General features: G+C 40.1%; 2 protein-coding genes across 2 annotated transcripts; both read left to right on the top strand.

Moving 5' to 3' along the window:
• On the top strand, positions 1–5,190 carry LOC115025191 (signal peptidase complex catalytic subunit SEC11A). The gene is made up of 6 exons (XM_029457235.1): positions 1–233; positions 701–810; positions 2,494–2,643; positions 2,856–2,975; positions 4,371–4,428; positions 4,517–5,190. The coding sequence occupies exons 1-6, from the start codon at positions 183–185 to the stop codon at positions 4,565–4,567; spliced, it is 540 nt and encodes a 179-aa protein (XP_029313095.1). The 5' UTR covers positions 1–182; the 3' UTR covers positions 4,568–5,190.
• Positions 5,191–7,370: 2,180 nt separating this feature from the next.
• LOC115025208 (neuromedin-B-like) lies at positions 7,371–8,098 on the top strand. Its single transcript, XM_029457236.1, is given in 6 exon segments — positions 7,371–7,431; positions 7,434–7,520; positions 7,523–7,534; positions 7,768–7,859; positions 7,861–7,951; positions 8,040–8,098. Coding segments are annotated over 6 exon segments (402 nt in total).
• The last annotated feature ends 4,345 nt before the right edge of the window (positions 8,099–12,443 follow it).

Below are 12,443 nucleotides of genomic sequence, written 5' to 3'. Positions count from 1 at the left end.
CCCTCTCGTATCCTAAACTGACACCTCAACACAGCGCGCGTACGAGGGCGGGACTTCCGGTTGCGCGCACCCGGAAGATTCGGATGCAAGTTTTCAGCGCTTGTCCGTGCATCCATATGCTCGTTACTTTAAACGTTTTAATGTGATTTAGGTGCTTTTTCTACCCAGTAGTATTTGCAAAAATGTTATCTTTAGACTTTCTCGACGATGTTCGTCGCATGAATAAGCGGCAGGTATGTACCGGAACATTAGTTTTCACTGATGTTACGACCGTGTCTTTGTATGGTGGAGACCTCTGAGCTAACGTTAACTAGCCGCCAACGGCTTTTAACGCTGTAGCCTGTCTGTCACTTGTTAGCAACATAGAAAGTAAACTGTTTTATGCGCGTGTGTATCCAACACAATGTCCCCTTTTATACTGCGGCATAAAATACACATTGTAACCTTGTTTACAGTCTTCCTGACTTCAGTGTAGCTAGCCAATTTCCTCATTTTACCTCACTATTCATGGCACTGTTAGCTAAAACCAGTGAATCACCACTGACTTCAGTGTTAGCGACCATATGGTGGAGAAACCCAAGAGTTAACTAAGTTGGTCTACTTGAAATGGTGTTATTTATAGTTAGGGTTACAGGCACACTTGTTTTTGAGAGGTTATTATTAGAAATGTAATTTTAATATGTTTTTGTTTTGTTTGCAGCTCTATTACCAGGTGCTGAACTTTGGTATGATAGTTTCCTCTGCGCTGATGATCTGGAAAGGACTGATGGTTGTCACCGGCAGTGAGAGTCCAATTGTTGTTGTTCTCAGGTAAATTAGTCATATGTGTTGGGATTTAGTATCCTGTTATGCTTTACTTTGGCATTACAAGCATCTGCTGATGAGTTAGTGTTGTGAGAATTTAAATAACTTCCAGGTTTGTGGGTTCAGCTTGGAAATATTTAAAACATGTGCACAGAATAAACAACAAGTTCAAACTGTTATTTATTTATTTTTAATAGGCAAGCCACATTTGTGCCTCAACAGTTGGTTAAATTTAGTTTTTGGGGGGGTTCACATTTTCTCACAGACCGCTGTAAATTATTATTTGGGATACACGAAGAGATTGAGGGCTTTGTTAGCACAGAAGCAGAACATTTAAAGTATTGTACCACGGCACATATTTATAAGTAGGGCTGTGTATTGGTCATAATTTGGTGATAAGATGCGTATCCTGATACACGGGTTATGATTCAATATATTGAGATTTTTCAAAATCTACTTTTAGGGAAAGTAAACGCACAGCAATATGCATAAAACCTGTATAAAGAAAAGTAAACGTTTGTGCCCTTACGTCTACTTCCTGTCTCCGTTTAAGTTGTTTCGTGGGAGTGGAAGAGTCTATGGCTGAAGATAGATTGCAACACTGCTCTTTATTCTAGCGGTCGGAGGTTTATACTCGACACAAAATGGACCACTGTCTGCCAAAAACACTTTGCATATAAACTATTAATTATAAATCGATGCTTTGATTTTAAGAATTGACGCAGTATTACAAAGCTTAATAGCGCTATACTGTTCATTTGGGGAAGTTGCTCAGTCACTGCTTGGATCCTTTTTTTGTTTTCTTCCATGGATTAATTTTCACCAGGTTGTTACTTTTATAGCATCTTTAAGCAGTCACAGGGTAAACATCTCCCACACCCTGGGACTGAACTAAACGGAGTTAAAGTCGCCAACAATCTTGTTGTTGAGTTGTTTATGTCTCTGTTGCACAGAATTACAAAATTATTTTTATTCTGAAAGATCTGGGTCACACAAACATCCCCATGTGGAAAAGTAAACTCGACTTTCTGTCCAAAGTTCATTTGTTCATCTCCAGTTTTACCTCGCCAGCATTTAAGTCAACACGCTGCAAGTAAACTGGGACAATTCTTCACTAAGAACAAAGAATACCTTAACGTACCTTAACCCAAACCTAGAAATAATATTGAATACCGTTTCACCATTATCCTGTATGTGTATGAAAGTAGGATCCTTCTGCTCGTATTCAATCGCTTTCTGATTCTGTGAAAGTGTGTGTAAAGTAATGTGTTAAGCTGTGTGTTGATTAGTCCTCTCATGCATGCCTGGTGCTAGTTACACGTAATCTGTTGTGAACGGTAACAACGTACGCAGTTGATCAGCTGCTGACCTGTTGCTGACCTGTTGATCATACCAGTTCAACCTCTGATTGGTCGGGATGTCCTGATGCAGTTGGCTTTTTAGTCCTAACCTGCGTCATGTAATGTTGAGCAGTCATGTGGAAAGTTATTCTTAATACCTCTTTGTGACTCTGTTGTTTTCCAAATGAAAAACAAATCCACATTGTAAACATTTAGTTGTTTTTGAACTCTTAAAAGACACGACTCGCTGCCACTAGCTGTGGATAATGTATGTATGATATTTATCAAGAGTGAAAATCATATATTTAAATGGTAACTGACTGTGATGTGCGTCTACCATTCATTTCAGTGGGAGTATGGAGCCAGCGTTCCATAGAGGAGACCTGCTGTTTCTGACCAACCGGGTAGAGGATCCCATCAGAGTCGGAGAGATTGTCGTCTTCAGGATAGAAGGCAGAGAGATCCCAATAGTACACAGAGTTCTAAAGATCCATGAAAAGTATGAATACACATTTTTATTAGTGCTGTCCATGAATAAGTTGTACTTTCAGTATCACTGAGTCCCATGTCTGTGTATCAAACCTGAACATGCCATTCATAGTATTGCAAAGAAAATGCTCTGTGATATTTCACCCTCATCCAGACACAGATGTGTCGTGAAAGACTCGGTGGACGTTGTGATCTAAACTCACGCTGTTACTTTGTCCACAGGGAAAATGGAGACATTAAGTTCTTGACCAAAGGGGACAACAACGCAGTGGATGACAGAGGACTGTACAAGCAGGGCCAACACTGGCTGGAGAAAAAAGATGTGGTGGGACGAGCTCGAGGGTAAGCACTTTGGATACTATTCATAACAATACAGATATCTAGACAACATAATAGGGCGGATAGCTTCACCTATTCTGCTCTACAGGAGAGGCCACAAGTCTCAGTGAGATGGTTTTAGTCCAGCAGGGAAATACTTATTCAATTGAATAGTCTTTATTGACGAGATACATTAATATGTTCTGCCTATTCTTTAGGGCGCAATAAAAGCAACACTTGTACAATGTAATGGAGTCGAGCCCTTTTTGTCTTTGGTTGGTTACAAACTGAGCAGAAGGTCATATGCAAAGTAGCAATTTCACATTTTTGCTGTTTTTAGATTCGGGGATTAGGGTTGTTCTATTATCTTTGCCAGTTAATTTATATTGAAGAAGGTAGGACTTAGACAATTCGTTCTCTTCATCGGCCCACATGTACGAGAGGGATGGTGCTGTCACGATTATCAAAGATGGATAATTAACTGCTGGGAGGGCTAACGTAGTGAAGTCTGTCGGTCTGAAACTCCATAACTACAATCTGGTTGTTATTGTACCGACAAAAAACACCCACCTTTACCTTTTTACCAGATGTGGTCTGCATGATTTAATATCGTGGAAAGACTGGACAATAGATCTCCCTACTCACCCTGATGCAAACAAAACTGATAACAAGCAGGCACGCATGAAATATTAATTGCACCTCCACACACAGTTACTATCAGTGACTGAGCGATAGGCACATTAAATGCATCCCTTGCTCCTCCAGGTAGGATGGGCAGTGAACACTTAAATGTATGTTTGAGCAGATGTTTAATACAGAATAGGGCTGTCACGATCATGACCTCTTTAGTTGACTGTACTAGAAATGTTTGCAGTTTAATTGTCCTTTTTTCTGTTCATGTTACGCCACAGAGCAGTGCTGTTGTGTTGTGTTCAATGACTGCTCATTGAAGTGATGCAAAAGAGTGTGAATGATCTTCGGTGTTTCACCCCCTTTGCTACACACACATTTATTTTAAAATAGCTTAAACTGTTGTGTAGGCCGGCCGCATCTTAGGAGAAAGTGGTTCGAGACAGTAAATGGAGGCTTGATTTTATTTTCAGAAGTTAATATACAACAGGGATTAACCGTTCCTGCTTCCACACCGCACACGGGAGGCCAAGGAGAGACTGCCTTCAGCGCCGAACTTTACTTTGCTCTGCAGGAGCTGCAGTGTTTATTCAGAGTCAAACTGAAACCTAAAGGAGCTCATCCACCATCACTCTGTATGCAATGAGCTGTTCTTTAAATGACTCCACACTACTCGTATAGCGCCATGTGTCCATCCAAACCTTTGTATGTGAATTATTTAATAGGAAAAGCTGGAAGGAAGCAACAACTGACATATTATGCATTAATAAAATGTCTTGTCATCTCCAGGTTTGTGCCATACATTGGAATTGTCACCATTCTCATGAACGATTACCCCAAGTTCAAAGTAAGTTGGTCGACCTCAATGCAACATGCCCAGTTGACACTTTAGTGTGTTCAGCATGAGCCTCTAATGTGTTAAATGTCTCCTGCAGTATGCTGTTCTCTTCCTGCTGGGTCTCTTCGTGTTGGTCCATCGGGAGTGAGTTTACCCCAAACGTCAGGACTCGCGAAGGATAAACTACGTCCAGGAAACCTCAGTCATGCCTTTCAAAACAGAATTAAGTTAGATTTTGTCAAAACCCAACTGGCTTTTTTGTACCATTTGTTTGAACATTTTGTAGAAATGTGGATAGGGTGTTTACATTTGAAAAATCCAAGCTTTAAAAATATTTTTGTGAGGGACTCGACTAGATTTAGTTTGAAATCGATCTTTATTTGTAATCCTCAGAATGTGAAACGGCATTCATCAAGATAAATTACGTCTTGTTTATTTCCTGTTCAATCATTGTCTTAAAAAAAAAAAAAAAAAGATGTGTGAAGTATTTTATGACTGAATATGAATGATATTAAATATGAAATCTGGTTACCATCCACTATGGGTTATTTGAGCTCTTGGTCTAATTTCTTGCAATGCTGATCTATAACTGTCGAGGACCTGTCACAAGTTATTCTGCCTATACACCGGGGTTCCCATGGTCATGATCAAATGAGAGAAACTTCTCCAGGCCTGGAAATGTTTTGGAATCAACAGAATGTTTTGAAAATATATTATTTTGACTATTGTTTGAAAAATGTTAATAAAAATCCCCAAACATGCCTAACGTTACGCAAGATATGTTCTTTGTGTGACCTTTGAAACGTAACTAGTATCACATGATGCACGTTGGCGTGTGCAGCTAGTTAAAGTGTTAGCCCCTCTGTAGTGTGCCCTATAACCGCTCTATAGTTCCTTACATTAAACTACTTAGAGTCATGGAAATGGGGGAAAATAAGTGTTCATTGGTAAAAACAAATGTGTGGGACCTCTAATATACAGAATCAAATTAATTCACAAAAAACTAGGCATGTCTTGTGTCCAGTATTTGTTTTAGGGAGTAAAAAGGAATATCTCTTCTGGAAATCTTTTTGAAAGAAAAGCTTTACTGTAAAATGTTGAGCAATGCATTCTCTTACAGAGAGCGGCACTTAACCCTGAGTTGCTCCAGGGAGACTGTCCCTGTACTTTAGTTAAGTAAGTCGCTCTGGATAAAAGCTGTAAATGACCTGTAATAATAATTTTTCATTCATAAATCCAAATATTCTATGAAACCACTAACATCCTCTCTGAGTTTCCTGCTCACACGTGTTCTTGTTCATGAAATGGTGGTTGTTTGATAACTTAGGTAGAGGTCACTGATGTGGGCCTCATGCACCGCCTCTCTTTAAGTGAGCTGAGCTCTTCATTAGTGCAGATGTGGCTTTGAGTATTAACCTTGTTGCTGTTCTATTTGTTTATACAATGTGAGCACACTTGCAGTGTATTTGTTATCAGGGAGAATTCAGCTGAGGCTTTCCAACACAGTAATGTAATCATACAGTATACTGGTTCATTATAATGTGGATTTACTTGAAAACTCTATCAGGATACTTTGGCTGCCGTCTTCACTCCACCTCAAAGACCTCCATCGTGTGGCCTGTTCGGTGGGGCTTTTTTATTTATTTTATTGCTGTTATATGCAGTTCGTCATATAAATGCTTCAGGTTCACAAATGGGCACGAGAAAGCAGCATGTGGATTAGGAAATGATCAGTTAAGCAGTCTCTAGATACAACTTTGGATAGTTGTTCTGTGTCCGTTGTGGAATGAGAACGAGCTTTTCACGCTGTCAACTTTCCATTTTTTTTGTGAGTGAACAAAACAACACCAAGTTACTGCTAGAACATAATTATATCCCTTGATCTATGAATCAATTGTTTTAAAGCCTGAGATGCAAATATCAATCACGTCTTTGAACGGAGATGCGGTGCTGCTAAAACCACAGCTGTCTCAGTTCATCTGGTCTGAGAGAGTGACGGTCCGACGGTCTTCTAATTAAACTGACCTTCAGCTGTGCAGAATATCTAAAATCACAAGTATGTGTGAATGCCAAAGGTTATGAAAAGAGCAAGATGCAAACTGCAGCCCTTACACTTAACTTGCAACTTCAGCACCCCGAAGTGACAAAAAGGCTGTCTGTCTATCAGCTCTAAATTAGCTGCGAGAATCAGCAGGTTTTCCTTTCCTCGGAGGACTGATGGTGATCACAGCAGCATGCTGCAACTGGCCAAATGTCATGTTGCTCATTGTTAGGGGCCAGGCCCTGAGAGCAGGGAGGGGGTTGAGGGACCTGGACAGAATTACTATATGTGTTGCTAGAAGGAAGCATTAGTTGTCACCTCTGATATGTCTCCACAATTTACAACAATAGTGCACAACCAGTGTGTATGAAGCTTTGTATTAATGGTTGCAATCTACTGTATGTTGTGACATCATTTTCATTGGTTTAATATGAATTATAGGAGCATGAAGAATCTATTTGAGGAGATTTTCCTCAAAGAATTATAAATATAGTGGAAGCTATATCCCCAAAAACGTCTGAAAACTATTCCATGCTTTAACAAGAAAAAGTCCAATCAAACCTTAAGTAATTAAACCCCACTGGACATGTGTGCACTGATGTTTGCTGGTCGTGTAATTGGATGAATGAGAATACTGTTTTTCAGCAAAGATTCCGCATCTGCCCTGTGTTAAAGATAAATCGTGTGGTTGCGTAAATACGCACAGCAGAGGCGCGGTTCAACGAATCCTGACAATGACTCGGTTGAATACATTTCGATTTATGCAGCTGGCTGAATGAAAGTACACGCAACATAACAGAGCCCACCCCGCAGGGAAGCCTATAAAAGGAGGATGAGTCTGAGCAATCCACAACCAACAGGACACATTTGGAAATTTGCGCCTTGAGGACAGTTTGAAACTCTGCGCTAAATGAGAGGGTTTACGCTGAATAATTTTTGCCAGTGTGGCTTATTTGCTTATCTTGTCTTCTTTCTTTCATGTCTTTCACCGCCGCAGTCAGTTTCGACCTGACTGAGTTTAGGAATAAAGTTGCCAAAATCAAAGTGAATCCAAGAGGCAATCTTGGGCTACAGGTAAGAATCTGATCCAACAGCTTCGACCAGCCGAGTCATGTTGCATCGTATAGAATCGAATGACTCTAATGTAATATATTGTGCTTATATAATAGCCTACATTTATTTTTTCATGATCACATGTTCTGCCTCTAAGCAATGTTGATTTTCTCATGTCCCTCAAAGGATTTTCTCTTCTCCTGGTCTCACTTAGTTTAAGTCTATATTAAAAAGCGTTGTTTTGATTATTGCAGGACATTTCATGGGCAAGAAGAGCGTGATGGATACTCCCCTGCTGCCTTCAGCTGAGAGGCAGAGTGTGGATGCGCTGGAAGTCACCCCTGCCTGCAGAGCAGAGAGCTCTCGTGGAGCTTTTCCATGAGTTCCTGCGGGTGGCGTTGCAAGCGCAGGTGGATACACAAGAGAGCCGCACGAAAGATCAGTGTGAGCACCTCTGATGTTAAAATGACTCTTTATGCGCAAAAAAAGAGACTGAAATTCTGAACTTGATGTTATGGTTCTCCGTTTCAGGAGGAGGACATGTTGGTGAAGATTTTAGAAAACTACATCCAAAGCAGAAAGTGATACAGAAGGATGTCTGGCACGCATGGATCCGAGTCACCTGACCTCATGGGTTAAAATAAATACATCAGATACAGTCTACAGTCTCCTGCTCATCATGATTGTAATTTACTGTAACTGTCATACTGTTCATGTGCCTTTGCAATGCACGTAAGGTGTTTTAAATTTATGTTGATGATGATATTTCACATTGTCTTGTCCTTTAAAGTTATTATATTAAATAAAATAATTATTTGCACTGCTGTGAGTTTGATCTTCAGCAGATAGATTATGAACAATGGATGGATCACGTCTGTCAGCACACAGAAGACCTTCATTATGGTCATCACTGGTTTTCTTCTATTTGTTTCTGAAACATCCGTGAGAGAATATAAAAAAGAGATTATTGAACGTGTCACTAAACGCCTCTGTAGTGAGAAAATTATGATTTATTGAGGCCTCGACAACCACATTAGTGAGCATGGCTGCAGGTTCTGAAATAAAACAGAGAACAGTGCCTGTAAGCCGCTCGGCTTATATGTCTTGGCTTTACAGCATGAAAACTTTGTGTTTTCCTGCAGGGGTCTGGTACATGTGACCTTCACAGACTTTATTTATAGGCCCAACGCTAACAACTCATTGTTCAGCGATTCTTAAAGGCATTTCCAAAATAACACTTACATAAATACAACATGTAGGCAGCTTATATAAATCACATTTTCTACTTTCCTGAATACATGAAATCGATTATTATCTTGTGTACTTTCCCCGTCCTTTGCATAAAGGGATGATCTGTTCTCTCGATCAATAGTGGTGAGATGACATGCCTTGGGCTAATTCATTGTAGATAACGGGTGTAGGCTATTTTAATATCTCTCCCACAATGCCTGGTCTGTTGCTTAACATCAGGTTTGAGGTGAGGAGATGCTCTGTGTTCAGAGTGGTGGGAGGACCCATACACTGTAATCCACTACTCAGGTGAGAGCTGCCGGCAGCCCCAGACTGCCCAGGAAGACTGAGCCAGAGGGCAGGAAATACTCCAACTAAACAAAAAGCTGTGATGCTCCACAGCTGTGAAGGTGGAGTAGAATTATCTCTCAATAGACATGAAAGGATGACAGATTTTCCAATTGAAAGTTTCTATCACATGCCATTGATTGATGAAGTCCTAAAGCAAAAACGGCTCAAGGTATCTGCAAAACGACAACAGGAGCAAGTTGGAGACAGAAAACGATGTCTGCTAGAGAAAACTCTTCAGATACCAGGAAAAAAAAGATGAAGAATTATGACTTAACTCTTTAATTTTAACAGTCCATTCCTTGTCATTATCAATTAGGTGGACTGATGCCGTCAGTGTTGTGGTGTCTACCTTGTGTATCCGACATTCAACCGATCTTTAGGTTGGACTCAAAACTACAGTGTATCTATCAACAGGTCACTGTATTGTACTAAATAAAAATATTTGAATGAAGTGGCAGACGTAGGCTATGTGTAATTTGTTTTAATGTAAAAGCACAAAACACTTTGACCTTTGTGAGAATGTCGGAGAGTTATTATGTTCAACTGAAGTCAAACAAATGCACAGTGCTGCACATTTCAGGCTGGGAGTAAACAACCTATATTTTTTCAGGAATGTATCCAACTGTGAAATAACGGACACTGTTGTACAGTGGCAAATGGTGCTGTGCCTTTTATATTGTAACCTGTCATGTTTACTGCTGTTCTAAGTGCACTGATCAAAGAACCGCACCTTTTTGAATGCAACAGGCTGGAAAATAAATGAAATGAAATGAAAAAGATAATGCTTACGCCTTGTCGAGTGTCAGTCTTAATAGAAACGATCATGTTATGCGTGAGCCCACTCCATCTTGACACAGCCAGTCACTCATATCATATATATATCTAGAAAGAGAGTAATCCGGTGTTATCTCAGTGACTCCTTTTTTCTGAGAGGGACTGCGTCACATTCTTTCTGTCGTTACCCTGGACATTCACCGTTATTTTATAGCTTTCATGAAAAGGATTGCCATATTTGGGTGATTCCTTTAGAAGCAACACTATTCATAGTCTTTTCCAGTTACACAGAATTGTACTAAATATGTTAAATCTACTTTTAGCTGTAGTACTCTGCAGCACAGTAATATCTATTAGTATCCTTACTGTATCTGTACGGTAACACGAAGTGGGAGCAGGAATGTGTAACACAGACATCTTGGGCACTAGGTCATCTAAAACCCGACCTTGGAACTGTGGACAGACAAAGACAGAAATAGACTTAGCGGAAAAAAAGGCACAATATATGTCAAAGGCCAAAATGTAAACAAGATGAGTCCACCGCCACGCTCGCAGCTCTGGATGCACTGTTCTTGTAATTAGTTGAGCTAAAACGTCAATAATTATCATGCAATTTGGTTTAGATGAGGTTTAGCAGTTATGAGCACTAAATACAAAGTATAGCAGAGCTAAGGGGGATGTCTTTAGTGTTGCCATGATTGGTCAGTAAATGGTGACCTAATGATGGCATTAGATAAATAATAAAGGGGTCACCACAGTTATGTTTGATTCATCTCTAAGAAAACATCAATGGTGTCAATCCAACCAAGTTGTTGAGAAATTTCAATATAAAACCCAACAAATATCAGACTAATGACGGTGCTACAGTTAACGTCAAGATCGGTGAGTCTGTAAAACAATGTAATAACAATCCAGTTTATAGTTGTTGAGATGTTTCCAGTTTGGAGCGAAGTGGTGGTCGACTTCTAGCTGAGGCTAAAAAATTATGCATGTCCACATCATGGGGGGGAATCCAGAAAATTGGTTTACATATAATTTGTAATCCGAAAAAATGGCATGCAGGATTCATCCCTTTATGCTGTATGATCTTATGAATGTCTACCATGACACTGTAGCAGATTAGGAGCCACTACACTCAATCCTTCACAGATTAAAGTGTCGCTCGCAACCAGTGGTGTTTTACAGAGAGAAAGGCAAATTCATCAGGATGAATCGTTTGTGATCCCAGTCAGTGGTGAGTCACCGTTTATGTAAGCAGTGGCCTCACAAGTGTGAGCCGTGCCGGGAAGCTACGTGTGCGCTAAAAGTTAACTTAGTGTCACTTCTGATGTGTCCAGTAGCCAATGAGAGGGTCACATGCTGTCAACTGAAGGAAGAGACGACAGGGAATTAAGTGTGAAGTCGCGGAACCGGGTCCTTATTTCTTACACGCTGCTTCTTTGTTATGCCTGTCTTAATATAAGCTGTGGGACACGTGTTGGCCGCAGTACACAAAATAGGGACTTCAAGCACAGGAGGAGCCCTTTTTATTAAAATTTAAACAAAATGTTCATTAAGCCTGTGCAAGACATTCACCAGACTTTCCAGTGTTTAATGTTTGGGGCAAAGAAAACAACTTTCTGCAACGATGGACAACACACCTTATTTATATATTGAATACAAACAAAAACTGCGTGACATCTGGTCCACTTGTCTATCATTAATTCATTGATTTGTCCTCCTTGTGACTGTCCACACTGGTGTTTCACTCCATTTCATGACTCTATTCATACGTGAGATAGATGATGTCGTGTAACTGAGGTGTGACTGCAAACATGGAGTAGATTGCCCTCTCATGAGACGCGACACTCCTGCCACCTACTGTTAGTATACCTTGGAGTTGAAATATTTACTCACTGATTAGCAGTGATGAACAAACAACAAAAGTATACAAGAGGTATAGGGGCTGGTTTATTACCAAAAAGGGACATGCTCATCACAAATTATGCCCCACAAAAAATAAAGATTAATAGAGATGTTGAGTGGCAAAAAATGTGTAAAAATCGATATTATTTGAGAAATGAGACTCTTTGCTATCTCGATACCTTGATCCATTTGTCAAGAGTCAGTCATTTGACTCATCGACGATGTATGTATGACAGTAGCTAATATTGTAGATAGATCATTTACACGCCCCATTCGGCGACAGCCGAGACGGACATTGAACTCTCTGTCCTTTTGTTTACGGACACAATTTGATGGGACGCATACCACTTATACCTTCCTGAACGAGTTTCATGCAACGGTTTTTTTATTTTCGTTTACTACAACGAACATTAATATGAGATAAAGTGTGGAAATTACAGAGAAAAGATGCGCTGGCACAGCTGTCCTGCCGCTCTGAGTATATAGTAGCTCTGTCCGAAATGCTATAAAGAGCACTGGATCGCTCGCATTAATCTCAGCATTAAACCCCCACCCATGATTAAAGACGCAGAAATGAGGAATTGTTAGTCCCCAACTGTAGAGATTTGGGTGTACATTAGGCCATAAGTAATTGCCATCATTTAATAGACATTAATGGTTGAGTTAATGT

Source organism: Cottoperca gobio, chromosome 3 (genome assembly GCF_900634415.1).
Source record: "Cottoperca gobio chromosome 3, fCotGob3.1, whole genome shotgun sequence".
NCBI lineage: Eukaryota > Metazoa > Chordata > Actinopteri > Perciformes > Bovichtidae > Cottoperca > Cottoperca gobio.
Note: the sequence above shows the minus strand (reverse complement) of the source record. Positions and strands in the feature narration are given on the sequence as shown.